At 57.5% G+C, this 27,103-nt stretch overlaps 10 protein-coding genes across 10 annotated transcripts; 3 read left to right on the top strand and 7 right to left on the bottom strand.

The window, feature by feature from the left end:
* Window positions 1–37: 37 nt before the first annotated feature.
* Window positions 38–3,540, bottom strand: FA10DRAFT_266191 (hypothetical protein). The gene is made up of 2 exons (XM_025521393.1): window positions 2,308–3,540; window positions 38–2,243 (listed from the first exon to the last, which is right to left on the bottom strand). The coding sequence occupies exons 1-2, from the start codon at window positions 3,194–3,196 to the stop codon at window positions 295–297; spliced, it is 2,838 nt and encodes a 945-aa protein (XP_025379622.1). The 5' UTR covers window positions 3,197–3,540; the 3' UTR covers window positions 38–294.
* A 1,121-nt stretch (window positions 3,541–4,661) lies between these two features.
* FA10DRAFT_92012 (hypothetical protein) lies at window positions 4,662–7,231 on the bottom strand. The gene is made up of 6 exons (XM_025525782.1): window positions 6,618–7,231; window positions 6,349–6,440; window positions 6,082–6,281; window positions 5,546–6,009; window positions 4,954–5,477; window positions 4,662–4,885 (listed from the first exon to the last, which is right to left on the bottom strand). Exons 1-6 carry the CDS (start codon window positions 7,043–7,045, stop codon window positions 4,698–4,700), a joined length of 1,896 nt encoding a protein of 631 aa, XP_025379621.1. The 5' UTR covers window positions 7,046–7,231; the 3' UTR covers window positions 4,662–4,697.
* A 1,122-nt stretch (window positions 7,232–8,353) lies between these two features.
* On the bottom strand, window positions 8,354–10,436 carry FA10DRAFT_266189 (hypothetical protein). Its single transcript, XM_025521392.1, has 4 exons — window positions 9,511–10,436; window positions 9,259–9,444; window positions 8,955–9,190; window positions 8,354–8,882 (listed from the first exon to the last, which is right to left on the bottom strand). Exons 1-4 carry the CDS (start codon window positions 10,249–10,251, stop codon window positions 8,450–8,452), a joined length of 1,596 nt encoding a protein of 531 aa, XP_025379620.1. The 5' UTR covers window positions 10,252–10,436; the 3' UTR covers window positions 8,354–8,449.
* Window positions 10,437–10,560: 124 nt separating this feature from the next.
* FA10DRAFT_274833 (class I glutamine amidotransferase-like protein) lies at window positions 10,561–11,724 on the bottom strand. Its single transcript, XM_025523234.1, has 2 exons — window positions 10,867–11,724; window positions 10,561–10,783 (listed from the first exon to the last, which is right to left on the bottom strand). The coding sequence occupies exons 1-2, from the start codon at window positions 11,665–11,667 to the stop codon at window positions 10,649–10,651; spliced, it is 936 nt and encodes a 311-aa protein (XP_025379619.1). The 5' UTR covers window positions 11,668–11,724; the 3' UTR covers window positions 10,561–10,648.
* Window positions 11,725–11,928: 204 nt separating this feature from the next.
* FA10DRAFT_240025 (small subunit of carbamoyl phosphate synthase) lies at window positions 11,929–13,592 on the top strand. Its single transcript, XM_025519197.1, has 2 exons — window positions 11,929–12,034; window positions 12,101–13,592. The coding sequence occupies exon 2, from the start codon at window positions 12,149–12,151 to the stop codon at window positions 13,535–13,537; it is 1,389 nt and encodes a 462-aa protein (XP_025379618.1). The 5' UTR covers window positions 11,929–12,034; window positions 12,101–12,148; the 3' UTR covers window positions 13,538–13,592.
* Window positions 13,593–13,672: 80 nt separating this feature from the next.
* FA10DRAFT_266187 (Zn-dependent exopeptidase) lies at window positions 13,673–16,441 on the top strand. Its single transcript, XM_025521391.1, has one exon. It carries the CDS (start codon window positions 13,705–13,707, stop codon window positions 16,378–16,380), a length of 2,676 nt encoding a protein of 891 aa, XP_025379617.1. The 5' UTR covers window positions 13,673–13,704; the 3' UTR covers window positions 16,381–16,441.
* A 75-nt stretch (window positions 16,442–16,516) lies between these two features.
* Window positions 16,517–21,476, bottom strand: FA10DRAFT_278961 (hypothetical protein). Its single transcript, XM_025523507.1, has 4 exons — window positions 20,939–21,476; window positions 20,645–20,870; window positions 20,282–20,581; window positions 16,517–20,218 (listed from the first exon to the last, which is right to left on the bottom strand). The coding sequence occupies exons 1-4, from the start codon at window positions 21,154–21,156 to the stop codon at window positions 16,718–16,720; spliced, it is 4,245 nt and encodes a 1,414-aa protein (XP_025379616.1). The 5' UTR covers window positions 21,157–21,476; the 3' UTR covers window positions 16,517–16,717.
* Window positions 21,477–21,588: 112 nt separating this feature from the next.
* Window positions 21,589–22,250, top strand: FA10DRAFT_278960 (hypothetical protein; the record flags this gene model as incomplete). The annotated part of the gene is made up of 2 exons (XM_025523506.1): window positions 21,589–22,122; window positions 22,207–22,250. The coding sequence occupies exons 1-2, from the start codon at window positions 21,653–21,655 to the stop codon at window positions 22,247–22,249; spliced, it is 513 nt and encodes a 170-aa protein (XP_025379615.1). The 5' UTR covers window positions 21,589–21,652.
* Window positions 22,251–22,385: 135 nt separating this feature from the next.
* FA10DRAFT_285285 (putative branched-chain alpha-keto acid dehydrogenase e1-beta) lies at window positions 22,386–23,630 on the bottom strand (the record flags this gene model as incomplete). Its single annotated transcript, XM_025523981.1, has 6 exons — window positions 22,386–22,409; window positions 22,478–22,516; window positions 22,582–22,589; window positions 22,654–22,821; window positions 22,897–23,130; window positions 23,210–23,630. The coding sequence occupies 6 exons, from the start codon at window positions 23,628–23,630 to the stop codon at window positions 22,386–22,388; spliced, it is 894 nt and encodes a 297-aa protein (XP_025379614.1).
* A 123-nt stretch (window positions 23,631–23,753) lies between these two features.
* Window positions 23,754–26,589, bottom strand: FA10DRAFT_250737 (hypothetical protein). The gene is made up of 3 exons (XM_025519575.1): window positions 26,118–26,589; window positions 25,882–26,050; window positions 23,754–25,805 (listed from the first exon to the last, which is right to left on the bottom strand). The coding sequence occupies exons 1-3, from the start codon at window positions 26,296–26,298 to the stop codon at window positions 23,933–23,935; spliced, it is 2,223 nt and encodes a 740-aa protein (XP_025379613.1). The 5' UTR covers window positions 26,299–26,589; the 3' UTR covers window positions 23,754–23,932.
* Between the last annotated feature and the right edge of the window lie 514 nt (window positions 26,590–27,103).

Here is a 27,103-nt window from a genome sequence, read left to right as displayed (position 1 = left end):
CGCGCAGGTAGGGAACCTTGGTTATCTCCGAGAAGAAGCTCCAATCAAGTCATAGATTTTCAAAAGCACTTCACGTACAATTCCGAAGACCAATGAAGAGACAAGGCAGACATACAAACAGGAAAACCATGAGAGAGAAACAGACGGAATCTCCCAGCTTCCACACTACTGCTACTGCGCTGGGTAAGAGCGACGATGCAAAATGAAGAATTCAAGGCGTAGGTATTAATGCTGTTGGCGGAACGTTGAAAAGCGAAAGGGCGGAAAACGTCGGGGATATTAAAGGGAGTCGGTTTAGGACTGGACGGGAGACTGGACCAAAACGGCTCGATTCTGGTGCTTTGAAAGACTCTCGTTGACCTGAATCATGTCGGTGGCGTTGCTGGCTGAGGGCTGTCGGCTGTGGCTGTTTTGCCTTTGGTGCATCAGGTATTCTTCCTGGTCGTTTCGCCTCCTCTGGGACCTCTGCTTGATCCGGTGCTCCCTCCTGACAGCAGCTGCTTTGAGGATCATCAGCGCGGCGATTCCGCAGAAGACGAGGCAGATGACGGCGACGGTGACGTTGAGAATCATCATGAAGTCACCGAAACCGTTTCGCATCGCCGCATAGCTGACCTCCTCAGATGAGAGCATAAAGACAAGGCCACCAGCGGCCAAGCTGAAAGAAGCCAACGCCTCAGTGGGCGGCCGAGACGGCAATACCGAGGAGGTGGGGGGTCGGAGCCAGAGGAGGAAGTAAGTGAGGATCCTCAGCGCGCTAAAGCCAGCCAAGAGGTTGCCCCAGAGCATGTGGATCTCCACCTCGTACACGTAGTCCTGGTGGTGGGCTGCCATAGCCAACCCGGTAACACCAATAACGAGGGCGGGGAAAGGGTTGAACGAAAAGCTGTATGAGGGCGGAGGGGTGATCTGGAGGTCGGCCAGTGCCTCGTCGCTGCCGAGAATCGCACCGCCCCGACGGGCACGTCGCTGGGCAGATGAGTGGCTGAGAGCGACGGGCAGCGAGATGAGGTCGCGGATCTTTCGGCTCTCGAGGAGCATGCCCATCAGGCCAGCAAACCAGAACATGACGGCGATTGAAATGTGCTGGACCTGCTTGACAGTGTATGGGTCACCCGCTTGTGCGCCAAAACGCTCCATCCATGTGTTGGTGGCACCGTAGATGAAAATAACGAGACACTCGACGAACTCTGCGCTGACCGGCGACGACTTGCCTTTGCCGCCTCGCTTCGTCGTCTCTGGTCGCTTGTTCCAAGCCCAGCCCATGTCGGCGTACGCGCCCATGTACCGGCCAAAGGACAGGAGGCCGTACCAGAAGAAGATGCCGCCCTTGATGCCATGGGCCAGGCACACGTTCTGGTATGGACCTCGGCAAGATCCAGTGTAGACGGAAAGACCCGTGTATGCGGCTGCAAAGCTCAGCACGGGCAACGAACGAGCGACTGTGACGTGGGTGTAGCGAATGACCGAGCGCAGCAGGGAAGCCGGCTTGGTCCTGACTTCCGGCGCCAGCTCTGCCTCGGCGATTGCTTCGGGCTCGTCCAATTGACGCCAGGAATCCACTCGCTCGTGGCGGCCTTGAATGCTGCTTGGGGGTGAGACCTTCCAGGGAGCGCCTGCTTTGTGGCTAAGCTCGCCAAAAATTGATGTCCTGGGGGTGTTGCAGAGCGTACTCGTAGGGCTGGGAAGATCGCCACCCGACATGGAGCGAGACGAGGCATGGCTCCGCCTTGGCCACTCTGCCTCATGACCTTCCTCATGGCGATCCTCTTCAAAGTGGACGCGTGGCGGTGAGTGTGAGCCAGAACGCAACGTTGACGAGTTCGAATTTGTGCGGCTAGGTGACTCTCTTCGTTCGACGTGGTAGACCTCATCTGCTTCATCGCCGGCTTCTGCTTCAGCGAGCATTCGCTCTTCTTCTTGAGCATCGTAGAGGGCAATTTTAGCCTTGTGCCCCTTGAGAGTGTTCCAGACGGAGCTCAAGGCAGCCCACCGCGAGGCGCCACGAAGGCCGATGAAGGTATCGAGGACCTGTCGAAGGAGCCTGTAGATATCGCCTCCCAGAACGATGAGAGAGATGACGAAAATAGCCCAGCCAAGGCCACCGTGTGAGTTTGAGGGGTATAGTCTCGGGGTAATGGCCTTGTAGAGCATCGAAAGGAAGAGGGAGCCAGCGAAGGAAGCGAGATATACGAGGGAAGCCAGGGGAGCAAGCTGCGAGTCGGCAGCACGAAGGGCAAGAGCTAAAGACTACCAGATCAGCTCTCACTGAAGCATTGTAGAAGAGAAGAGGAAGTCGAGACTCACCGATGGGGAGAAGGATGAAGCAGCTGATGATACAGCCGACGACGTGGAGGATGAGCAGGGCGGCGTGGCCCGACACATCGCCTTGGCTCGAGTGGATCCGACCCACGATATCTTGTGCAACGACCTTGTGCTTGTCACCATCTACCTCATCGATAAGGCTTCTCCACCGGCCTCCAGAGACGCTCATGAGGTTCTCGGACTCATGGTCCCTGTATGCGTTTGCAAACCGCAGCAGCTCGTGCTTCTTGCCGATACCGTAGGCGAAGTCCCATTCGATATAGCTCAGTGGGTCGGGTCCCTTGCCTCGGATGATGTTGGTCTCGTTTAGTTCAACTTCTGCGGGCGCACCCCCGGAGCCATGTGAGTGACCGGTGATATGCATAAGGATGGGCACCTCAACGAAGCGAGCGCCCGCCTCCTGGGGCGAGGGCAAAAGGTCGTACGGATTCGGCTGGTGACTATGCCCGTGTCCGTGTTCCTGAGTATCTTCCATGTGACTGTGTTCATGTTCGTGTTCGTGATCGTGCGCTTGCTCGTGCTCAGCGGGCTGCTGAGCATGTACCTCGGCGTCTTGATGGTGGTCGTCCTCGTGGGTGTGCTCCATCTCCATCTCCATTGCCGTCGTTGTCGCCGCGCCTCCCGGTGTCTCTTCTTCTTCATCCTCGTGGTCACCATGTCTCTTGAGCAACCCCCTTGACTCCATGGAGAGATCGTCCGGGACCCTGGTTTGCCCGTCGACGAAGGAAAGTGCCTCCACCTGGCCGGTCCGAGACACCGAGACGGCCGAAGCAATTGGGGCCAACATCGCTGTGGCCGCCAACACAGCGACCGAACACAGCGCCGCGTGCCGGCTTGCCGAAGCCCCCCGAGCGGATCTGGTGAGCCTCATCGTCTTGCTGTCTATGGATGTTGTGGATGGGCGCCAAAAACGTGGCCAAAGATGATAGCGCTCTTGTGGAGCACAGGAGAGGACCCGGAGAGAAAAAAAAAAGTCGCGTCGGATCTTGGATCCCGAGAATCGCGAATCGCAGATCGGGGAACGACGGATGCCTCCTCTGGAGAGTGAGTCAGAGGTGGATCGTTTAGCCTACTGCTGCGTTGTGGTGATGAGGAAGAGGAGGGGGAAGGAAGATGGCTAAGACGAGAAGGGATGCTTCGGGGCACTACTTCGCCTTGAGGTACCCCGAAAGGAAAGTGCAGCCCGCGGACGGAAGAAATACTGGTTTACGAATGCGTGCCCTCCAATTTTCTCCCCAATTTTTTTCTTTTCCTTCTGCCCGGAAATTAAATAAAAAAAAGACAAGCCTCTTCAAGTGGAGAGCGCTCGTTGATGATTCAACGACGATGACAAGGAGCGTCCTGCGAAAAGGAAGAGTAAAAATTTGCATTAAGTCCGAATCATGCCCGAAAATGATGACGGCAGGGTACAGTGCCTGGTGACAGTGATGCGAACCGCGCGTGTAGATCGACAATGCAGCCACCGGTTTATCTCCAGGGAGGCACTGTATGCCGCTAGATATTCTTACTATGCCATCGAAGCCAAGCACTACTAGTCTTCGAATGCAGTTCACTTACTCTTACTTCCAATTTACATCCGTTTGCATCCGATGGAGTACCGATCTTGCCTGAGCAATATCCCACACCCTGCCTAGACAATAAGCCTGCATCCGATGAAGACCCGTTCTCGCCTGAGAAACAACATCTCAGACCCTGACTAGACAATACGCCTGCATCCGATGAAGTTCCGATCTCGCCTAAGTGATATCCCAGACCCTGGCTAGACAAGATGCCAAGGTCCCTAATCCAAGACCAATTGAACCAGGGTTGGCCCGGCGAGCGAGATGGAATTTCTCAGAGAAAAAAGTTGCAGTTGCATGTAATGGCGTTTGTCACGCTTTCAAAAGAAAAAAAAGAAAGAAAAAAAAAGACGAGGGGGACTTTGGGGTGGAGCGGGCCAAGGGTCCGATCGAGAAACGCCGACGAATAGAGTTGCGGGGCCGGTCAGCATCGATCAGGTACGGCGTCGTCTCGCCTTTTCTTTCCCTCGCCCCTCCTGTCGTCCTTAAGAAGTCGGCTGGTGAGCTTGGCTCTTCAAGGGCATATGTGATCTTCAGGGTTGTTATGGGTCTCGCTACAATTGCATGGACGCGCAAAGACACACGTTCAGGCAGTCAGACACGAAAACCCAGTTCTGAGTCCGTGCATGCTGATCGCGCACGTTCCTTCACGCCCGCCGAAAGCTGGCGTAAGCTTCGGTTCAGTCTCCAGCTAAATTCGGACAAGGCGCTGAGATATGCTAGCCCGTGCGTTACTGTTTAGCTTCATAATGTGACATCAAAAGGGTAATCCGGGTCTGAGAACCTGCAGTGGGAGGAGAAGAGCTGCTTCGTTTATGCCTTTGAGTGGTTGACGACGTTCTGCGCGTTGCCGACGACCCTGTCATCGACCTTGAACAGCGGCTCGGGACGCTCAGCATGTCGCTGGAAAAGGACGTTGCGCTTGAACCAGTATGGGAGAGACTTTGTCGTCTGGTGCTTGATGAATGTGTTGTGAGGAACCGAGAAGACGCCGTCGAGTTCTGAAGTAGGGATTCCAGTCAGCATCATATTCATCCCTATGCCAATAAGAATGAAGGACTCCACTCACCCTCGAGAGTCAGTTGCTTCGTCTCTGGGACAAAGAGGAAAATGAGGAAGAAGGCGACGATATTGAGACCGGCGTAGAACCCAAACACGCCAGCAGGCGTAAAGACCTCAAGCAGGCGTGGAAGTGTGATCGAGAGGACAGCGCCCCAACCAAGGCAGACAGCGACGGCCCACGCCATGCCCTGCTCTCGCTGCGCCAGCGGAAAGACCTCGGCAGAGTACGTGAACGGAACGGGGCCTTCACCAGGCGAGTAGAAGGCGGCAAAGATGTAGATGAAAGTGGCGACGAGACCCAGACGAAGCTTTCCCATGGGCAAAAGCGTGCTGCATCCGGCGACAAGCAAGCTCCAGGCCATGTTGGGGAAGGTGAAGAGAAGCAGCGTCCTGCGTCCGTAAGTGTCAATCGTGAAGAGAGCCGGGAAGGCAAAGACGAAGTTGATGGCGCCGAAGCCCAGCGAGGCGTACAGCGCCTGACGATCCGTGAAGCCCGACTGCTGGAAGATGGTGCTCGAGTAGAATGCGATGCTGTGACAAGCATGATCAGAAAGGAATGTCGGCAAAGAGGTGTGGCTGAAAAAAAGGATGACACTCACATATTAATACCGCACATCTGCTGGGCAAGCATCACGACGCCGGAAGCAACAGTAGCTCGGCGAACTCGGGGAATGGTGAACAACTCGGCAGCCCTCTTGAAGTACGTTTCGCCGCGGATGATCTTGGCCTCTTCCATGAGAAGGGTGTGGATGTAAAAGAGGTCACGGGCAGCCTGGACACGGTTGTGGCGAAGCCTGACGAGCGAGGTGAAGGCCTGGCGGTACCGATTCTTTTTCATCAGCCAGCGGGGCGACTCTGGGCAGAAGAAGATGCCAATGGCCAAGGGGAACGCAGGAATAAAGGCTGAACCGAGCTGCAGCCTCCAGGAGATGGCTCCGGTGTCTGCCACAGCGACGTTGGCGCAGAATCCGAGGAAAATGCCAAACGCCGTCCAGAGCTGCCAGCCCATAACCAGTGCTCCACGAATCTGAGCCGGCGCGTTTTCGGCAGCAAAGACGGGGACCTGTCATTGATGCTGTCAGTCGAAACGATCCAAATGGCAGAGTATTTATGTCCATCGGGGGTCTGAACTCACAGTTGCGCCCTTCGCACCCATGCCCAGACCGAGAACCAGACGTGCAGCGAGAAGTCCCTGCCAGCTCTGTGCCAGACCCGAGCCGATGGGAGTGACAATGAGGATAATAGCCGTGATGAAGATGCAGCCTCGACGACCGAAGAGATTGTTTATGGGGTCAGAGAGCCACACTCCAAGTGCGGCAGACGAAATGTAAGGCGCTGTCATTAGGAAACAAAGAAGGTGAGGAACGTTCCTGTCGATATTATGTCAGAATGAGGGACTCACCAGCATTGATGACGCCCACGAGCCATTCGTTGCGCTCGTAGTTGGCGGGATCGATGTCCTTGTCCGGGTTGATTCCGAATCGTTGCGGGAAGCTGTAAAGGAGAGGCAGTGTCAATCGAGCGTTCAGGGTCTTCTAGGGCGCTGAAATGTTCTGTTGGGTGAGCGTGTCTGAGACGCGTTTTTTTTTTTTTTTTTTTTACCACTTCGCCATCACTTTTTCGTCCCCATCACAACACTGGCTCCGCCAGCTTTTTCAAGGCTTTACTCACGATAGATTGGCCCCGTTACTGCCCGTCTGATCCCAGCCCTGTGTCGCTGCACCAATACTGCAAAGGAAGATGGTCAAGTAGAGCGTCAACGGGTGGGACCATTTGTGCTTGATCTCGTTGTCGATTGCTGCCTTCTCCTCGGTGCTGAGCTCGTCAATGTGCTCGAATCCAGCCGGATTTTGGGCCAACAACGCTCCACGTTTGATGAGATCCACCTCGTCCTCAAGGCCCTTTGCCCGAGCAAAGTTCTCGGCATCGTCAAGCAGCTGCGCCTTTGAGAGTTTGGCAAGCGGGTTGCTGATCCTGGCTTTAGTGTTGTTGTTAAGGTCGATGGAATCGTCCTCCTCATCCCCCGACGTTGTCCTCAGTACGGAGGGCTGCTCATTGTACGCCAGTTGCTTGTCCTTTTCATCGTGGGGGCTCGCCATCGTTGTTGAATCTTCGCCTGCTGGCTGGAATTGCTGCTTGCGGTCCTCACGGTAGTCTTACGGTAGGCTCACGGTAGTCTTACGGTAGGCTCACGGTAGTTGAAAGAGGGTAAGAGTCGATGGACGGGACTGCGAAAGGGATGGCAAGGGGAAGGGTGAGATAAGGAGTAACAAACTCTTCGTGGGGGGGACAAACTCTGCGCGGTGCACCATATGCTCTTTATATCCCCATTCCCATCGTAAGATGAGGAACAGCCAAGAGTCTGCCTGAATAAGCATTGTGCTCGGCTGTATTGAACATTACATTCGAATTGAGTATAGGCAGGAACACAGTTGACAGGCCGGGGTAATCCTGGAGCCCCACCCTTGCCACCTACTCTCGCTCATTTGCAAGACGAGGCTCTCGAGGAGAGAATGAACGGCGATATTCTTTTTAGAGAGAGGGCGGAGCTGCTCCAGAACTTTAGTAAATCCGACGCGTTCAATGTTCCCTTCGTCAGGCTAAAATAGTCTGCCTTGCGCATGGCCGCACGTACTAGTACGTAGAGGCTCCTCTGAGCAAGTGCAGGCAGGGGGCACCCTGTGCGCACGTCCACTGTACCTGGAACAACACCACAATATAAATATGGAAAAGCCTTCCAGAATATCCCCAGACAGGTCCAGACCCCGCAAGTGTATCTCGAACAAGCAGCACCCCTTCATGGTTAAATTCCCCCGCCCCTTCCCTGCTTCGTGCTAACTTGGTCCCTGTGCACGCATAAAACAAGAAGTGCAGCCTCGGCAGGCAGGGCGGCCTTTTCTCCCCCACATCTGGATTTCCCGTCGGACTGCTGTTGCGGGGCATTGTACCAGTACGGCGTAACTGTTCCTGTCCACTAGCCGATTCCTCTGCGTTCAGAACGATTCAAAGTCCCTTGTCGGCCTGAGAAAGCGCAATGGCGCTACAATGAGCAAAGTCTTGCCACTTCTCAACGACTTCTCGCCCATCTTTCGGCAGACTTGTCCACTGGATCATAGCCAAGAGGGGCTAGATCTACTAAGCGCTCCTCTGCTTACCCTTTCCCCCCAACTGGTACTAAAACAGTCGCGTTACGACTAGCGGCGAAAGTGCCGCTTCACAATTCAAGAGAAGATTTTACAGGCCAGAAATAAAACTCAGATCTCGCGCTGCAGGTGCTCGACTAGGGGGCACACGAGCAGGCGAATAGCTACAAAGAGGGATGGGGCTGGTTACCATCTCCGACACTGGGGTGGCGGAACTGCAGAAATCTTACACGATCTCCGACACAACAAGGATCAAGGCAAGGGTCAAGCCACTCAGCGGAGGACAACAACAAAGGAAGAAAGAGGAGCCGTGCTTCATTAGGCTGATCCAAGGTCGAGAATTTGTGGCATTTCCTCTAGCTACATCTTTGTCCGCAGGGACTCTGGGGATTCCGATGGGGAAAAGTGAGCTTCGCCACGGGCCCACGCGGCAATGAGGACATGAGCGATGGCCGTCGGACCAGGAATCTTGAACGCTGACCTCCTTGGCCTCCTTCCAAAGGGGCTGGGAGACCGCCCTCGGTCGGTCACGTTTGCCACGCTTCCCGAATCCTTCTCGTCCCACTTTCTACCTAAGTGCTGCTGTTTTTCTTTGGCCTTGCGCTCTTCCTCTGCTGCCGCGTTTACGTCGAATTTGGAAAGGTCCCTCTTGCTAATCGTCCAGTTGGATGAGGCCTCGATAGCCGCCAGGACTTCGGTCCGGTCGAAGAATTTGGCATGCTCCAGCTCATTGTCCAAGTCGAGCCTGATTTCGTCCTTTCCTTCAACTGCCTGGCCAATGGCGCCCATCATCCTGATTACAAAGATTGCGATCAATCAGTAAGATGAGTAGATGGCGACTCCATCTCCAGCGTCGGCAACTCACAAGTTGGCGGGGAAGGGCCAAGGCTGGCTAGAGTGATAGGTAACCTTGCCCACTTTTACGCCGCTCTCTTCGTGAATTTCGCGACGCACCGCCTCTTCGAGGCTCTCTCCCGGCTCGAGGAAGCCGGCAAGGCAAGAATAAAAGCCAGGTGGCCACTTGCGCTGGCGTCCCAGCAGGATCTTCTCCCCGTCCGGCGAGACGATGGCCATGATGACTGTGGGGTCGGTCCTCGGGTACTGCGTGTTTCATCTCGCTTGCTCAGTGCACGTCCGCTTCAGCAGAAAGCTCCGGTCCCTCCACTCACACAGAAGTTGCTGAGAAGCCTCGTCGTGGGGCATTCGCCCTTTCCGTCTTCCTTGAAGGACAAGTCTTGCGAAAGCAGTGGCTTGACAAAGCCGCTCTCTTCTCCCGCTTCTTCCAGAGCTGATGCACACCCCCGCTTCCAGCCTGCCCAAAGGCTGTACTGTCTCCTGCTGCACGAAGGGCAGAACTGCAGATAAGCCAGTCAGTCAGCTAATTTTTAGATGCGAGCGCATGTAGAGAGCCCAACACTCACATGCTGCCTCTCGTTCCAGTCGATCAAGCTCCGGGCCTGCGCCACAACTGCGGCGTCTTTGAGCTCCCACTGTCCAGCCTGTGCCAGTGCCCTTGTGTCAGTGAAGTCGTATCGGCCCTCGTCGACGAGCTTCTTTTCAAGCTTGTGAGTCGGAAGCTCCTCGCCCTCGTATCCGGGGGGTGTAAAGGTGAGCGAGAGCGCAAAATATGGCGTTCCCGCCGGCGCGCCGCTTTCGCCCCCTTGCTGCTGTTGCTGTTGCTGACCGGGGAGTGAATCCTGCGCCAGGTGTCCTTCATCGACGCCCAGGAAGACGAGTGCGAGGTTCCAGGGACCGAGTCCCTCGACGGCTTTTCCAAACGTCTTTTCCTTGTGGCCAAATGCCTCGAGGGGTGCGTCCATGCCGTACGTTTGCGGCCCAAATACATCGGGCTCTGCCTCCTGTGCGCTCTTGCTTCCCTTTGCCTGTCCACGGGCCATGGCGACACTGTCGAGGATCGTTTCTCTGACTTCGTCCCAGGACAACGTGGCCAGGAGGCCGTCACGCTCGCTGCCGTCGGCATGCACGAGCGGGTTGAGGTTCTGGAGGAGAATGAAGCGCGTGTTCGACGACTTGATCGCCGTGTTGAGGAAAGACGAATCGTTTCGGAGCCACGAGAGCCGATTCAGCTCGTTGCCCGCATAGAAGTTGACGGTGGAAAACGAGGGAAAGCCTACTTGTCCCTCGATGCCCGGCTGCGCCATCCTTGCTGTTACCGGTGTCGAAGCGAAGAGGGAAGTTCTGAACGATAGTCTAGCAAGCGGAAGAGGACTTCTTCGAATGGAGTGCGAGCTGAGCAGTCGTCTTGCGAGACAGGAGAGGGGGAGGGACATGAGACGGGGTTAGAAAGTTGCAGACGACATCCGTTTTCCCGCTTTCTCGCTCTCGGTCAGCTGGCTTGCCGGGCCTAGCGCAGGTGGAGGATTAGACACCTTTTCCACTCATCCACGCGTGCTTCTCCATTTCTTCTCACAAGATACAGCCGGCTCCAGCAGGCAAGCGTCAAGTTCGACAGCACATGTTCCTCTTGAGATACCATTGATATACACATGTACAGATTCACAGAAATAGCACTTTGAGCCCTACAATGTCTAGCAGCATCTATAGCTCTACGTCCGTCTTCCTCGGCTCTACGCCCAGCATGGCCAAGAAGGCAGCCCCGATGCGAGTGCCGTCGTGAGGCTTCCTGGCTCTTTCCAACGCCTCATCCTTGAAGTCGTCGGTCACGACACCCATCTGTGAAGAGCACAGAGCAGAAAGAGACAAATTTGAGAGGAGTGAGCTCGCACATCGCAACATCGCCAGAGGCTAAGACTCACCTCGGTCTTTGCAAAGATCAGCGCCGTGACGATCTCCTCGTCGAATTCAGGGTGTCCCTGCAGCGTCATGACCTGCGCGCTCCTCGCCGGCATGGGTCCACTGGAGTCGGTGCCAAAGTCGGAGATGTCGAAGGCCGTGTACTCGGATGTGCCGGCAGTCGAAGGCAGTGGGGGCGCCTCGGTAGGGTAGCGAAGGGCGAAACCTTGGATGGGCGACTTTGTCGTGGAAGCGAGCAGCTCGCATCCCCGTGGCACTTCTGTGACATGATCGCGGTGACACTCCTGAATGCGCAACACCGCTTCCTCCTCGCCGTATCCCAGCATTTCACGCCCCTCCTCGGTGAGGTCGCACTCATACGAACCGACCTCCCAGCCGCCCTTTTCGTTGAGCTCAACGTGGGCGCCCAATGCACGGGCGACGATCTGGTGACCATAGCAGATGCCAATGATGCGGACGAGGGGATGGTTCTCCTTTACATTGGCGATGTACTCAGCTAGCCGATTAGCCCACGGAAGGTCGAGGTAGGCTGAGGAGGCGCTTCCCGTGACCATAATTGCGTCAAAGAGGCCGTCTCGCAGCATGCCTTCGTCCGGAAACTTGCCCTCGTTGACGACGTCGAAAGGTGTGAGCTCGACTTCGATCTTGTCCATCCAGCCATGGCGAGGAATCGAGGCTAGCGACTTCTGCAGCCACGCATTGTAGATCTGAGGGTACCGGCCCCGCTTGTCGACCACGTTCGGCGGCGGCGTGTCGGCCACGAGGAGGGCGATGGAGACTGTCCTCGTCTTCCTCTCCACCATATTGCTCGCTTTCTTTCGATGTCTCCTCTTTCTTTCGATTTGGCGAGCAAAGATAGAGGACGACTGAAATTCTTAAATTTGCTAGTAGTGGAGCTTTGCAGGTCGGTCCGATCATCGCCGCTCGCGTGGTTGGTTGCTCGGCCCTTTTGTTTCCCCTTCTTATTGGCCGAGAAAAAAGAGAGGAAGAAAAATTGCGTCAATAGGCAAGTCATTGCTGCCTCGCGTAGGAAGAATTGGGCCCTCCGTTTCTTATCTCTCACCCTCGACGATCTTCCGGTTGAAGCTCTCTTCTCGCTTTCAAAAGGCAACTTCACCTCGTCAAGGACACTTGCATGTTCCTTCAATCTACCAGGGACGACTACATTTCGTGAGTATGTGTGTGTTGTAAAGAAAGCCAGCATACATGGATGGCTGACGCGGTAGAGGTGATCAGCGACGCTGTCTTCAAGTCTTCGGAAGCATAAGCTCAGTACGGTCAGCGATGATCTCCTCCGCGACCCTTTTTCGTTCGGGAGCCTGCTTCCGGGCTCCTGCAACTCGGTTCACGCCGTCGCTAACCCGCGGCTTGGCGACGACGATCAATTATACAGCTGCGCCGGCATCGCAGCCGGCCACGCTCCACCTCAAGTCCGGCCACAAGTTTGAAGGTCAATCCTTTGGCGCGCCCAGGTCATCGTTTGGCGAGACTGTCTTCACAACCTCAATTACCTCCTACACCGAGTCTCTCACCGACCCGTCCTACCAGGGACAGCTCTTGGCCTTTACCCAGCCGCTGATGGGCAACTATGGCGTGCCGGACAATTTCTGCGGCAAGTCGCCCATGGGGCACCCGCTCGACGTGGACGTGGGGAGCTTCCTCGAGAGCCAGGCTGTGCAAGCTTCCGGTGTTATTGTCTCCAACCTGGCTGAGCGCTTCAGTCACTTCGAAGCCGTTGAAAGCCTCAGCACCTGGTGCGCACGCTACAATGTGCCCGGCATCGCCGGCATCGACACCCGGGCTTTGACGACGCTGCTCCGCAACCAAGGATCTACTCTTGGTGCCATCAAAGTCGGCAAAGACCACGATGTTGCGCCCAACGCAAATGAGTTCTTCGACCCTATGGCCGAAAACCTCATCGCCCGCGTCTCAACAAAGGAGCCCTACACCGTCCACCCTATCGGTGGCTCTTCCAAGGCCCGTGCTCATGTGGCCCTGCTCGATTTTGGATGCAAAGCCAACATTGTCCGCTGCCTCATTCGCGAGGGCGCCTCGGTTACTGTGCTTCCCTGGAACTTTGACTTCAACTCTGTTCGGGATCAGTTCGACGGTCTCTTCCTCTCCAATGGCCCCGGAAGCCCCTACTCGATCCCCGAAGCCATCGAGACGACGAAGCGCGCCATCGACGAGTGGGACCGGCCAATCTTTGGCATCTGCATGGGTAACCAGATCATCGGTATCGCTGCCGGCCTCAAGGCATTCCGGATGAAGTTTGGCAACCGAGGCGCAAACCAGCCCGTGGTCAAGCTCAGCACCGGCCGCGTCTACATCACGAGCCAAAATCACGGCTATGCGATTGAGCACAACGAGGACGAGAAGTGGCCCGACATGTGGGTGCCATGGTACGTCAATGCAAACGACGGCACCATCGAGGGCATCATCAGCCACGCCGACAGCGGCAAGAATGTGCGCTCAGCACAGTTCCACCCAGAGTCTCGAGGCGGGCCCGAGGACACTTACCACCTCTTCAAGGAGTGGGTCGACGATGTGGCCGCCGTGAAGGCCAAGAAGGGCCTCGAGAAGCCTGCCCTCGGCCTCGACCCGAGCTTGTTGGGCAAGGGTCCCTTTGAGGCCATCAAGACGGGTGCACCGAGCATCGCCGTGGCTGCCTGAGTCGATCATCTGTCATATATAGTAGTAATTTTTTGTCATTCAATAGAAACTTTAGCCTAAAAACGAGCGACCGCGTGGTCCGAGCACCGCCTGCCTTCTTTAGCCTCTGTTGAGACTCTCTCTCTTACCCCTTCCACTGCTACCACCATCACAATCACCAACAAGAGATGCCGCCGCTAGCGCCCAAGGAGGGCGCTGTGTCGCTTCCCATAGACGCCGATGAGCCTCGCTTCCCCATGCGCCGCATTGTCGACACTGACGACGAAGAGCAGGAGGAAGGGAGCAGTTTGCTCGCTGGGAGGGAAAGGCGCCCAAACGGAGACGCAGAAGACGCAGCGGAGGAGGGAGAAGAGGACGATGAAGAGGTTGACATGTTTCAGCGGGCCAGCAGGGCATCGGGCAAGTCTCGCTTCGTCGCAGTGGTCCTCTTTCTGCTGGGTGGCATCCTCTTCTACCACTTTGTCGTGCCGATTCTGCCTGACCTGATCCCCGAGCGCGACACTCCTTGGGACGACCCCGTTCAGTTCCCACAGCGCGACATCTGGACGCTCGATGGCCGCGTCGATCTCCCGCTTGCGTACGTCAACCATGCTCGGCTCGCTTCGAGCCTCTCAGAGCCCGAGGGCGAACCAGCATCGACGGACCTGAACCTGCTCCACATCGACCCGGAAGAGGTGTCAGCAGTCTTTGAGAAAATCTTCCTCCAGTCGCCTCGTCCTGGGCTGGCCGAGAAGATCTCTCGGGAGCTCACGCGCAAGACTCACATTGCTGGATCCAAGAGAGACTTTGAGACCGCCGTCAAAGTCGCTCGCAAATTTAGCGATGCTCTCGGGACACCGCTGGCAGACAAGCCAAAGGACTTTGTCTTTGATGCTGGCAGCTCCGACTCTATCCGTCATATGACGCAGGCGAGGAGGATCGGAGGTGACCCTATCAACGAAGGAAGACCCAGGGTGTGGGTCGATACGTACAGCGTCTGGCTCAACTACCCCGTCTCGTCGTCTCTGGCGCTCACTCGAAAGGGTGAAGCCGAGCCTTACTTCCACGCCAAGCTCGAGGAAGACAAGCTCGAGGAGGACAAGTTCAGTCAAAAGGGGCTTCCCATCTTCCACGGCTACTCAAAGAGCGGTAAGGCCTCGGGTCCCCTTGTCTACGCTGGCATCTGCTCGCTTGAGGACTTTGCGCGACTGAAGGAGCTCAACGTCAAAGTCGAGGGTGCCATCACCCTCTGCCGATATGGCGGCCCATTCCGGGGGTTGAAGGTGCGCATGAGCGCTGAGAATGGCGCTGTCGGCACTCTCATCTACTCGGATCCAAACGAAGACGGCGAGGTGACAGAGGCCAATGGCTACCAGGCATACCCAGACGGGCCTGCTCGCCAGCCATCGAGCGTACAGCGTGGCTCGGTACAGGGCCTGTCAATCTACCCAGGCGACCCTTCCACGCCCGGAAAACCCTCGTACCGAAATGCAACCCGGCTCGATCCAGACACGGCCGATTCACTGCCCAAGACTCCCTCGCTGCCGCTGAGTTACGAGGATGCCAAGCCACTCCTCGAATCGCTGAAGGGCCGAGGTGTTAAGGCGAGCGACGTCGGCGACGGTTGGCAAGGTGCTATTCCGGGCGTCGAGTACTGGACCGGGCCGTCCGAGGATCAGGTCGACATGTCAAATGAGATGACAAAGATGGAAGCGCGCGATACTTGGAACACATACGCCTACATCCCGGGCATCCTCGAGGACGAGGTCGTGGTGCTTAGCAATCACCGCGACGCTTGGACATTTGGAGCAGGCGATCCCAGTTCGGGAACGGTGGCCCTCACCATGGTCGCTGCTGGCCTTGGTAATCTCGTCAAGAAGGGATGGAGGCCGCTGCGATCCATCCTTCTTGCATCTTGGGATGGCGAGGAGTACGGCTTGGTTGGCTCAACGGAAGCCGCCGAGGACTACCGTGACTTTTTCAAGAGGAAAGGCTCGGTGTTCTTGAACGTCGATGTGGCTGCGTCGGGCCCCAAGCCCAATGCCAGAGCTTCTCCTTCGCTCTCGGACTTTGTCGTGGGCGCCGCGAGAGACATTCATTCCGATACCCCGGACCAGCCTGGACTCACCCTTGCGCACCCGCCCGGTCCCCTTGGCTCGGGAAGCGACTACACGGCCTTCCTTCAGAACCTCGGCATTGCCAGCGTCGACATGGGCTTCGCGCGGGGAACGAAGGACCCTGTGTACCATTACCACTCCAACTACGACAATTTCCACTGGATGAAGAAGTTTGGTGACCCCCACTTTGAGCGTCACGTCGACGCAGCCAAGTGGCAGGGCCTCATGGCTCTCCGCGCTTCCCAGTCCATCTTTTTGCCGATCAATGCTACGAGGTATGCAGATGCGCTCGAGCAGTACCTCGACAAGTTTGTCAGGCTGCCGGGCGCTGATGCAATCGACGTCCGGCCGGTCACAAAGGCGATTGCAAAGGTGCAGCAGGCCGCAAAGAAGCACGAGGCCAACAAGGCCTTGCTCGATAAGAGGATCAAGAGGTTGTTGGGCATGAGGACGTCTTATGCGCGCAGTCATGAGCTCAAGATTCTGTTTGAGAAGGCCCGCAGGCACAACAAGCGATCCAAGAGACTCGAGCTGAACTTTATTGATGAGGCTGGCCTGGCCAAGAGGCCCTTCTACAAGCATCTGGGCGTAGCGCCGGGAAGGTATCTGGGCTACGGTAGCACCACCTTCCCCGGCCTCACAGAGGCCGTCTCGCTCGATGGAGGCGGACAAGCAGCCGAAGAGGAAAAGGCAAGGCTGGTCGAGACCCTGGAGAGAGTCGCCAAGGGATTTCTCGAAGGTCTTTAGTTGTCCTTTTGCTCCCAATTAGCTCTTGTTCAATTACCAATATATTATTTCCCCTTCTGCCTGTTTGGCATTGTTGCGAAAATGCCTGAAGAGGGAAGAGACGCATGCTTCATCGTTCCCAGTGAGATTGAGATGAGATAGTTTGCTTCTTTGAGTCTCTGAATCGGAAGAGTGCGATAGCTCGAGTCAACATTGAATTTTCATTTCTGACGAGAGATAACATCAAAAGGGCGAGAGAGGACCATGAGGTGAACGGTTGGGGAGGAGAGCGAGGTGGACAGAGGGCGAAAAGGCAAAAGTCCTACTCTAGAAGTCGCGGCGAAGAGGTCCAAGATCTTTACGCCGGCTGCATACGTTGGATAAGCTGCTTGACGCCCACCATAGCTTGGGCAACCTCTCCCGAAGCAGACGATGTGATCTGAAGGTGAAGGCTCAGGGCCGCTTGTTGATTCCTCGCATCGATGGCTTGGCACAGGTTGAGCAGGATAGGAATCAACTTTGCATCGACGGTTTCGCAGTTGAGGTTGTCGAGGAGCAAATTGACCCGCCGGTCGATGTCATCTACCATCCGCTTTTGAGCGGGTGGCGTCGTCTGCTTAAACCTCTGAAGCTCGCGCGAGAGTGTGACAACGATGGGCTTTTGAGCATCAGGAACGTGTGACCGGTCCCCCGGAGGGTACTTGGACGCTGGCTTGGCAGGTGTCTGGCTCCTTGGTGGAGCTCCAGCTCCTCCCCCTGGCGTCGCCGACCTCGCAGGCAGGCCCGTTGGCGGTTGCATCAAACCAGGCTGACCAGGTGGTCCGGGCGGTGGTCGAGCGAATCCGGACGGCGGCGGTTGCTGCAGATTTTGTTGCTGCTGTTGGAACCCGGGTCCGGGTGGCGGCGGAGCATTCACCTGGCCAGGAGGCGGCCCATATGGTCCTGGTGCCGGCGGCTGCTGTTGTTGTTGCTGCTGAGGTGGCTGCTGTGGCTGCTGCTGCTGCTGCTGCTGAGGCGGAGGGTGAGGTCGCACCTGGCTACCTCCCCTTGGGGGTCCCATTGGCGGGCGAGGAGGGCCTGCTTGCATTTGCGGTGGCCGTCCGTACTGGCTGCCAGCAGCTCCAGGGGGCGGGCTGAATGCGCCTCGACTTGGTACCCGCGGAGGAGGGGGAACAGCGGCGCCCGGCGGTCCTTGACCATACATGTTGGGAGCCTGAGGAGCAGGCGCATTGGGGAATGGACTGGTGATGGGCGCCGATTTAGCGTTGCTCATCGCACTCGGCGTACGACGAGGAGTGGCAAGGCCTGTAGGAATGTCATTCCAGCCACCCTGGTCTCGCTTTGGCGGTGGTGCAGGAGGCGCTGGGGCAGGAGCGGCGGGAGGGTTGATGGCCGGCGCCTGTGCCATGATCGGCGGTGGCGGGGCAGGCACCATGGGTTGAGCGGGCGCGTAAGCAGAAGGCACCGCTGGCTGCTGCGTCGCTTGCTGCTGCTGCTGCGGCTGTAGCCCGTACGCTGAGGTGCCGTACGGATCGTATGCAGTGTTCGCAGCCCCATACGGCTGCTGCTGTTGTGACTGCTGCTGGGGTTGAGCGTATGCATTGATTCCGCTCGTTGCTGCTGCTGCTGGAGCTCCATAGGCATCGTATGCGTTCGAGGCAGGCGCGTATGCAGAGCTTGAGGCGGCGGCATTGTTGGAAGAAGCGAATGCCGACGTCGACGCCTGATATTGGGCAGCTGCTGCCGCCGCTCCCTTTCCTCCAAAGCGAGCCGCATCGGCCTTGACGAGTCGCTCGCGCGCCGTCGTAGCATCCGAAATGTTTTCACCAGTCTGAGCCTGGTAGTCGGATGGCGTCTGTTGGACGTACTTGAGAGCTGGCACGATAAGACCTTGGTTGGCCAGCAGTTCCACGTACTCGTGGATGCGGTCGTACAGCGCGGCAAGCTTGTACGTCCTAGCACCCGTCGCGGCCGCTTCCGCGTCCTGAGTAGGCTGAGCCAAATCGACGTCGACATAGTTGACGGCGCTCTGGAAGACGGTGATCTTCTCCATGAACGTCTGCAAGGCCTCGGCGTGGGCCGTGTAGAGGCTGCCGTCCTGACCGTCGGTGGCCTGCTTCTGTCCGGTCCGGATCGCCAACTCTTCTTCCTTCATCTCGTCAATCCACATGCCAGCCACCTTCTCGAGCTTGCCGGCGGCGAGATAGCATAACACCGCGTCCTTGCGATGCTGCTTGGCCTGGCTTGAGCTACTCGCCCTCTTCGCACGCTCATACTGGTACTCGAGCCTCTGACCGAGCTGCTCGGCCAAGCTGGCAAATTCTTCCGCCTTTGCGAAAGTGCAGAGAACGACGAAAATCTCTTGCCACTCATTGAGGTCCGCATTCTGCACCACATCAGTCAGATCATCGCTGACGATACTCTGGAAGAGTCGAAGGTAAGGAAGCGACGGGGTTCGGCGCTCAAAGTAGGCCTTCTGAGTTCTTGCCAGCAGGTCCTGTCCTCCTCGCACGGCGAGCAAGAGTGCGTCAGCGAAGCGGTCTGCCGAGACACAGAGCGAGACAGCCGACTCAAAGTCGCCAAGTACGAGGGCTCGGGTAATGAGCTTGTCGGCATCCGATTCGTCCGAGGGGTAGATTCGGAATGTGTTTGTCTTGAGTGAGTCAGAAGTGACCGAAGAGGGGCCTGGAGACCCCGCAGTCGCGGCAGCCGAAGAGGCAAAAGGCCCGTTGCTCAGAATTCTGTCGGGAAGAGCGGACTTGACGGGACCATCGGCCGCCGAGATTGAGTTAAAGAAGTCGGCATCGCCACCCTGAGCATCGCTGCTGTTGCCAAAGAGACTAGGTTCGCCATCGGCCTCAGCTGTTGTCGCCTTCGTGCTCGCTTCGTTGATTTCGCTCGTGACCGCCTCGGTAGCCACACTCTCGGCTCCGACCTCGCTGGACTCTGTTGTCGCTGCAACGACTTCTGACTCAACAACAGGCTTGACACTCGGTGTGCCAGGAGCACTAAGGCCAGGCGCGACCGCACCCTCGCTCTTCTTGAATGTCGAAATGGAGTTAGCCACCTTGGAAGCCACGTCCTCCTTCGAGAAGCCAAGAAGCGTGACGAGCTCGTCGCGAGAGTCGGCCCTGAATAGCGTCTGGAGCGCCTTCCAGTTGGCCACATCGTCGGACCGGGTGCTGGGGTCCTTGCTCCTCTCGTCGCAGAACTCAGCCAACGTCTGCGTCTCGAGCGCTTCCTGCAACTTTTTGGCTCGGGCGGCAATGCCAGGCTCTGAGACAACATCGCGGATGTGGACGACGGAGCTCTGCGTTTGACCATTCTTGCCGGGAAGATTGACTGTCGAAACAAGCTGACCACCAAAGCCGAACGTCGCACTGATGGGCTTTCGCAGCCACTTGGGAGGTTGCTTGAGAGAGAGACCCCTCGAACCAGCCTCGGTCTGTGCGGGGAGGTTGAAGATGTCGCTACCATCGGCTGCGCCCTGAGTAGCGGACGCCTCACCCGTGGCCTCTGGCACATTGGTAGCTTGAAGAGAGTGCACACCAATCTTTCCATCGAAGCTCGCGGTCGCCAAGAGGTCAGGGTTCTTGGGGCACCACTGCACATCGAAGCTCCAATTCTGGCTTGAGGGGAGTTCGCCCACGATCTCACTCGTCTGCGGGTTCCAGCAGATAGTCCGGTTGTCCTTGCCGCACGAAAGGAGCAGGTCTGAATCTTGCTTGCACCACGACAATGAAAGGACGCCCTTGTCGTGACCCGTGAGAATCTTTTCAGGCGCACGAGCATTGCGGAGATCCCAGAGCATGATGATGGGCGAGGCATCGTCGTCGCTCGCCGTCACCAATCGGGTAGGCTTTTTCATGATACGATATTCAGCAACCACACGTTTCTCGATAGCTCGGTGTTGTCAACTCACTGTGTCTGGATGCCAGCAAACGGCGCCCATTCCCCGTCTTCCTCCTGCAGCAAGCGCCATGCCATTCATGCTGCTTCCCAACCCACCGCCGGCTGTACCAGCTCCACCACCATAGGCCAGAGCGGTGACCTCTCGCTTGTTCAAGAGATCCCAGACGACGGTGTAGCCCGAGGTGCTCGACGTGGCCAAGATATGCGGCACCTGGTTGTTCCAGCTCAGCGATGTAATCTCATCGAGCTTGGTCGATTTGGCACCCGGCGAGTAGGGCTTTGTGGGTGTCTCCATGTTCCAGATAAAGACCTGAAGGGCGAAAGCGTCAGCCACCGAAACTCTCCAGGAAACAGAGATCGTGAGCATACATACCTCTCCGCTCACACCGCCGCTGGCCAAAAGGTTGGACTGCTTCGGGTTGAAATGCAAGCCTCGGACGGGACCTGTGTGCAGCGTGTTGGAGATGACCTTGGAGTCGGGGGAGCCATCGAGGACCTTTTGCGCGTCCCAGATGTTGAGTTCGCCGCTCTCGAGACCGGCTGCGAGCAGACCCTGGGGCCTCGACGGGCTGACACTGCCCCAGGACAGGCGGTTGAATCTGCAAAGGACGTCTTGGTGAGCTCGACAAAGACTTAGGGTCTAAGGAAGAGCTCGATGGGTACTGACCTAGCGCTGGCCGATACGCTTCCAATCGGCTTGCCCACTTCGCTGGCATTGCTCTGGTCACCGTAGTCTGGCTTCCAGATCTCGAGGACGCTCTCGTTGCTGAAGCTCTCGTCGAGGGCGCCCGAGACAGTGCCCGTGGCAATGAGAGGCTCGGCAAATGAAGTCAGATCGGCTGGCGACCACGAGAGCGTGGCCGTCCGAGGAATGTAGGACCTCATGCTGGGCGGGCCTCTTCTTCTTCTTCGTCTTCCGCCGCCGCCCTTTCCTTCTCTTTCCTCGTCTATGACGTTCGAAGCGTCGTTATAGTTGGTCGTGACGTTCGTTCGCCTAGGCCAGTCGTGCTCTTATAGCAAGCTAGGCGTTATCTTCAGGCGTTATGTCGCGAGAACCGGCTGCGTTGCGCTGAGCCTTGATCTACACGTCGACAAAGTGAGAAGACGAGACACGTCCACAGTCGGTTTTTGAGAAGCTCTCCCGGGCGACCTATTAAGTTGGGCTTGCTCTCTCAGGTTTAGCGTACGCGCGCTGGCGTGGCGAGTCGAGGCGAGGCGACGTGAGCGTGGCAGGTCCCCTCGCTCGAATAAGAAGAAAAGTCACGTGCGAATTTCCCATCTCCAATCCGAGAGCGAGGTCGGTGGTTGGCTAGGCGGTCGCATTCAAGCCAAGGTCGCCCTTCCGGACCAGACCAGACCAGATCAGAAACGCCTGCTCGCCATGCTGCTGCTCACGACATCGTCAAGAGCAGCCTCTTCGGCCCGCACCTCGCTCGTGCGAGGCATCAGCACGACGGCCGTCGCGCACAGTGCTCCCTCGGGCTTCTTCACGCGCCCGCCCGCTGCGCCGGCCAAGTCTGGCCTGCCCAAGCCGACCAAGGCCTCGACGACAGCCAACGTCGCACAGCCCCACACGCCCCCGCACATTCCCGCCGAGCAGAGCCCCAACTTTCCTCGTACGTGGAGCGTGTCGCAGAACCCGCGCGAGGAGGCCATGAGGGGCCCTCGCTTCGAGCAGCTCAACGTCGACCTGCAGCCGAAACCGTTGAGCGCAATGGAGATGATCCACCGCGAGCCGATCAGGCTTACCACGAAGCGCATCATCGAGTGCGACGGTGGCGACGGCCCGCTGGGCCACCCGCGCGTCTTTATCAACCTCGACAAGCCCGGCCCCAAGGGATGCCCGTATTGGTGAGCGTCCATTCGCGTACCTTTCCTCTTAAGATTAGAAATAGAGAGGTTCCAACTGGAAGCTGACGATGACTTTCACCACAGTGGTCTGCGATACGAGAGGGATCACAGCCACGCCCACGCATGAGAAAGCCTGATTTTGTCAACTATAGCATGAGAATGGGTAATTCTATTCCGGTTCAACTTCTTCCCTCCAGCTTGCTTCTCCATAGTGTCCTTTTTGTCTGGTGCCACGGCGTGAGCTAAGAGAAGAGTGACTGAACCTAGTAGGTCAAGGTGCGGACGAGCTGGTAGAAAAGTTTGAATAACGATCAGCTGCCATGTCTTTCCGAGGTGGTCGCGCATGGCTACTCACTGCGTCCATGATCTGGATCGGGCCGGGCTTGTACCATGTCTGATAGGGGAAAGACTAGGTCAGCGACTGGACGGCAACACATCACCCTGAGCTCTTTCGCATACCTCGTGAACTGCAAGAAAAAGAAGGAGTCAGTACTTTTCCGGCAATGTCCAAAGTCATGCAGATGCACGCACCGTGAGGGAAGGGCGTGTCCAGGCCACCAACCCTGGCAACAGGCGCCTCGAGATTCAGGAAGCACGACTTCTGCAGGTGGGCCGCAATCTCTGCACCCGCGCCGGCCGTGACGGGCGCCTCGTGAACAATGACGCAGCGACCCGTCTTGGCGACCGATTTTGCCACGGCTGGAAGAGCGATTGTACATGCCGTCAGCCCCGTGAAAAATACAGTAAGCCCAAAAGACCTGAAAAGATACCCACTCTCACGGTCCCAGGGCAGGATGGTGCGCAAGTCGATGAGCTCGACCTGGGCCTGCCTGGCATCTTTGGGGACATGCTCCTGGATCCCCGTCGGAGGGCTGCGCAGCATGTTGATCGCCTCTACGCACGAGTAGAGGGGCGCGCCCCAGGAGAGGAGCGTAATGTCCTTGCCTGGTTGCAGCACCTCGGCGCTCGACAGCGGCAGCGTGTAGTCGTCCACGGGTACGTGTTCCACTGTCCCAAGGCGACACATTTTAAGTCAGCTCTGACACCCTGGTAATAAGGAGAATCGAGGAAGAAAAAGCAAACACACCGCTGGATCGGTAGAGCACCTTTGGCTCAAGGAAGATGACTGGGTTGGGGTCACGAATCGAAGCGAGCAGGAGACCTTTAGCTTGGATGGGCGAACGTGGAATGACGACCTTGAGTCCAGCAGCCGGCATGAAGAACTGCTCGACCGACTGGCTGTGGTAGAGCGCACCATGCCCGACGCCCATGCATGGGCTCCTGATCGTCAGGCCACCTGCCTTGTGCTGGCCACCGCTCCTGTACCTGTACTTTGCCGCCTCATTCACGATTTGGTCAAAGGCTGGGAAGATGTAGTCTGCAAATTGGATTTCGGCAATGGCCGTCTTTCCCTGGGCTGTCATGCCAATGCCGAAGCCGACGATACCCTGCTCAGTCAAGGGCGTGTTGAAGACACGCTCCCGGCCGTACTCTTCGGCCAGACCCATGGTGCTGCGAAACACGCCGCCGAACGAGACATCCTCGCCAAAGACGCAGGCAGTCTCGTCGGAGCCCAACGCAAGCGACTGAGCGTCTCGGATAGCCTAAGAAAGGGAGGAAGAAAGACGAGTCAGACAAAAAAGACAGGAAGAGATGAAAAGAGACTTTATTGACAGGAGACATCTAGAAGAGAAAAGCGAGTCTGGGAGTGGGAAACGATCCAGGATACAGATGGAAGGGGACACAAGGCTGGAGACGAGACAAGGATGTAGAAGATGGGTTGGGACGGTGGGGTGGAATTTGCTGGAGATCATGACGAAGACGAAAGCTCTCTCCGCCGGGCATCAAGGGTTTGCAGCACGGCCTTGCCAGAGGCCTGGTCCAGTGTGCTCGCCAACTTGGCAGCTGGCGCACTGAGCAGGCCCACGACTTGGGCACGCAGCTCCTCGAGACCAGGAAGGAGGCCCACGTCCCTCAGAGCGGGGAGATCCAACAGCTTCAAGCGTCCGATGTCGTCTGCCTCAACGAGTGCCGCCAAGGGCGTCAACCTGGTGTTGACGCTGGCCGTCACCGGTGGGTGGGCAGACGAGGTCGTAGGCTTGGGCGTCGCACGTCCCGCACCGAGAGCTCGGTCAAGCACCGAGAGGACGCTGCCAAGGTAGGCCGGCGAGAGATGGCTGCACGTCAGCAGGGCGATTGGCCCACTCAGAGCACCTTCCAACGACTGAACCGAAGCCTGCGACGAGCTCCGCACCACGGGCTTAAGCAGACCAGTGCGCACCACTGTCAACTTGGCTTTCGCCTCTTCGCCTCCCTGGACACCCTCGGGCAGTGCCACGGCCGCAATGTCTCTTCGGACCTTGGACATGTCCGACACCGAGAGGTTGTTGTGCTGCAGCAGCACCACGAGCTTGCTCTGCGACAGAAGCCTCGCGTACTCTCCCAGAAGGAAGGCCTTCCGCGGCGTGTAGACGCGGCCAGGCCTTGACGAGGCAGCTTTGGGAGAAAATGCGCCCGAGGGTGACGGCGACGAAGACGAAGATGCAGCAGCAGACACAGCAGCGGCGGCGGCACCGGTTGAAAATGCCCTCCTCCCTCCTTGTACAGAACAGAGACCGGGAAGAGGACGCACCGTGTACATGTTCATCTTGCGAGCCTCGCGCTCGATGCCTTGCTCGCCATCGGTCCATGTCATGCCGGGCGTCCTGGCGGCCATCTTTGCGTTGGTTCGGAGGAGCGGGCTCGAGGAGACGCCGGGAGCTTCTTCCGAGGAGGGAGGAGCCGTCTCGGCGACAGCACCACTTCGGGCAGACGAAGAAAAGTGGCGGGCGTTGCGCATGTTGCCACGGCCGCCGACGAGCTGCTGGAGCACCGTGGGCCGGCTCGTCGACGACGACGAGGAGGCAGCGGCAGAGGTGTGCATGGAACGAACAGCTGTTCCACCGGGTCCAACCTGAGGAGCCGCGGGATCGTTGCGCGGCTCAAGGTAGTGAGAGCCCTCGGCCTCGTGAGGGGGAGGGGCCTCAAAGGAGTCGGAAGTAAGGCTGTTGAGCCTCGTGGCGTCGTGGTAGTCCTCGAAGATGTCTTCCTGGGTCGTCCATGCCTCCGAGGGGTCCATGGTGCGCTCGATGGGCCTTGCGTTGGCCTCGGCAGTGAGGTGGACGACATCGTCCCAGGGGAGCTGCACCTCAGCCGCAGCGAGGTTCTCCTCCATATGCCTGACCTCGAGGCTCTTGACAATGGGAATGATGCCGCGTGCGAGCTGCCATGCGATGAGGACCTGGGCAGGGCTGATGTTGTTGCGCCTGGCCACATCGACGACGACGGGCTCCTCGAGGTACTGCTGAGCGAGGTGGTCTCCGCCGAGGGGTGAGTATCCCTGGAGCATGATCTGGTGTGCCTCCGAGTAGTGGAGCAGCTCTTCATTGACGACGCCCCAGTTGACTTCGACCTGGTTGACGACAGGGTTTGACGCCGTGCTGGCCTTGAGGAGCTCCTCGGTGCGACGAATGTTGAAGTTGGAGACGCCAATGTTGCGCACCTTGCCCTTTTGCACCATCTCCTCCATCTTGAGCCACGTTGCAGCGAGGTCATGCGACAGCTTGGCATCCTCGACGGGGTGTCCGCCCTGCGACTTGATGGCTGGGATCTGCGAGGCGTTTGGGTTCGAGAAAGCCACAGGCCTGAAAGAGATTATCCCCTCTTCCTATTCAGCAATTGTTCTTCCTGCTCGGCGCACGTTGAATTGCACAAACTCACCAGTTCATCAGGAAGAGGTCGAGGTAGTCGACGCCGAGGTCCTTGAGGGTAGCATCGAGGCCCACCTCGACCTTGTCGCCGTGGAATGTGTTCCAGAGCTTGCTCGTGATCCAAAGGTCGTTGCGGTTCACGCCCGACTTGCGAATCGCATCTCCGACAGCGTCTTCGTCTGTTGTGATGGCAAATCGAAATTCTGGTTAGCGAGAGCCTCTTTGGCATTCTGCTCAGATACTCACTGCGGTGGGCCCAGGCAGAGTCGATGTGGCGGAAGCCCGTCTTGAGCGCCTGTTGAACGGCAGGTCCAGCCTGTTCCTTTTTCAGCTTCCAGGTGCCGAAGCCAATCTTGGGGATCTGAGCCCCATTGGCCAAAGTCCAGGACTTGACGGCCGCACGGCGAACCGCAATGGTAGCGTGCATGCCGGGCGTGGGGGTGTGTATGCGAGAGAAAAGCAAAGGTCTCTGAGAGAAAAGGACCAGCCCTTGAGGAAGAGATCTGGGCGATGGCAAGAGAGAGGCTGTCACGGTGAGCCTCCTACTTCGCCTTGCTGAATCAAGCGAGCACAGTCGCTTGTTGGTCGTTGAGACGTAGATGAAGGTGGGAAGGAAAAGAGAAGAAAGAGGAAAAAGATCTCTTACCTCCCTGGTGGGCCAAGCAGTAGAGGTTGGCCGACCAAGATCGATGAGGTGTGGGTGAAAGGATTGTTGAATTGATCAATTCAAAAGAAAAGGAAGAGCAAAAAAAAAAAGGCCGAAGCTTCTTCTTTCTGAATCAAAATTTTCGGGCGAGGATTAGACTAAGCCAGCCATCTTCTTTAATTACACGTCCAGCGTGCTGATGCGAGGTCGCTAGGCAAAGAAAAGTCCAGCCAGCGAGCGCGGGGGACGTGCGGAGACGAATTGCGTATCTTGTGCACCGTCTGTCTGCCTTCAGCTGCTGAACGGCATCGTGCAATCGGCGGAGAGAGTGTGTTGAGCTTGACAAACACGGCCTGACGCACGCTCGATAGAGCCAAGAGGGCGCGGGGCGGACACGGCCTCCTCGGCCTGCTGTCCGTCGACCCCAGAGCTCCCACCTGGCAATCTTCTGTCATTCGCCTTCCCAATCCTGGCTCCCATCATCTCTTGTCACCATGAAACGAGATAAGATTGTCGGAATAGCATCGCTTCAAGGGACATGATGGACCGATCGATGAGAGGGGGGCAGGCGCACTTAGCAAGGTTG

This window comes from Acaromyces ingoldii, assembly GCF_003144295.1.
Source record: "Acaromyces ingoldii strain MCA 4198 unplaced genomic scaffold FA10scaffold_2, whole genome shotgun sequence".
Taxonomy (NCBI): domain Eukaryota; kingdom Fungi; phylum Basidiomycota; class Exobasidiomycetes; order Exobasidiales; family Cryptobasidiaceae; genus Acaromyces; species Acaromyces ingoldii.
This window is presented reverse-complemented; position numbering and strand designations above follow the sequence as displayed.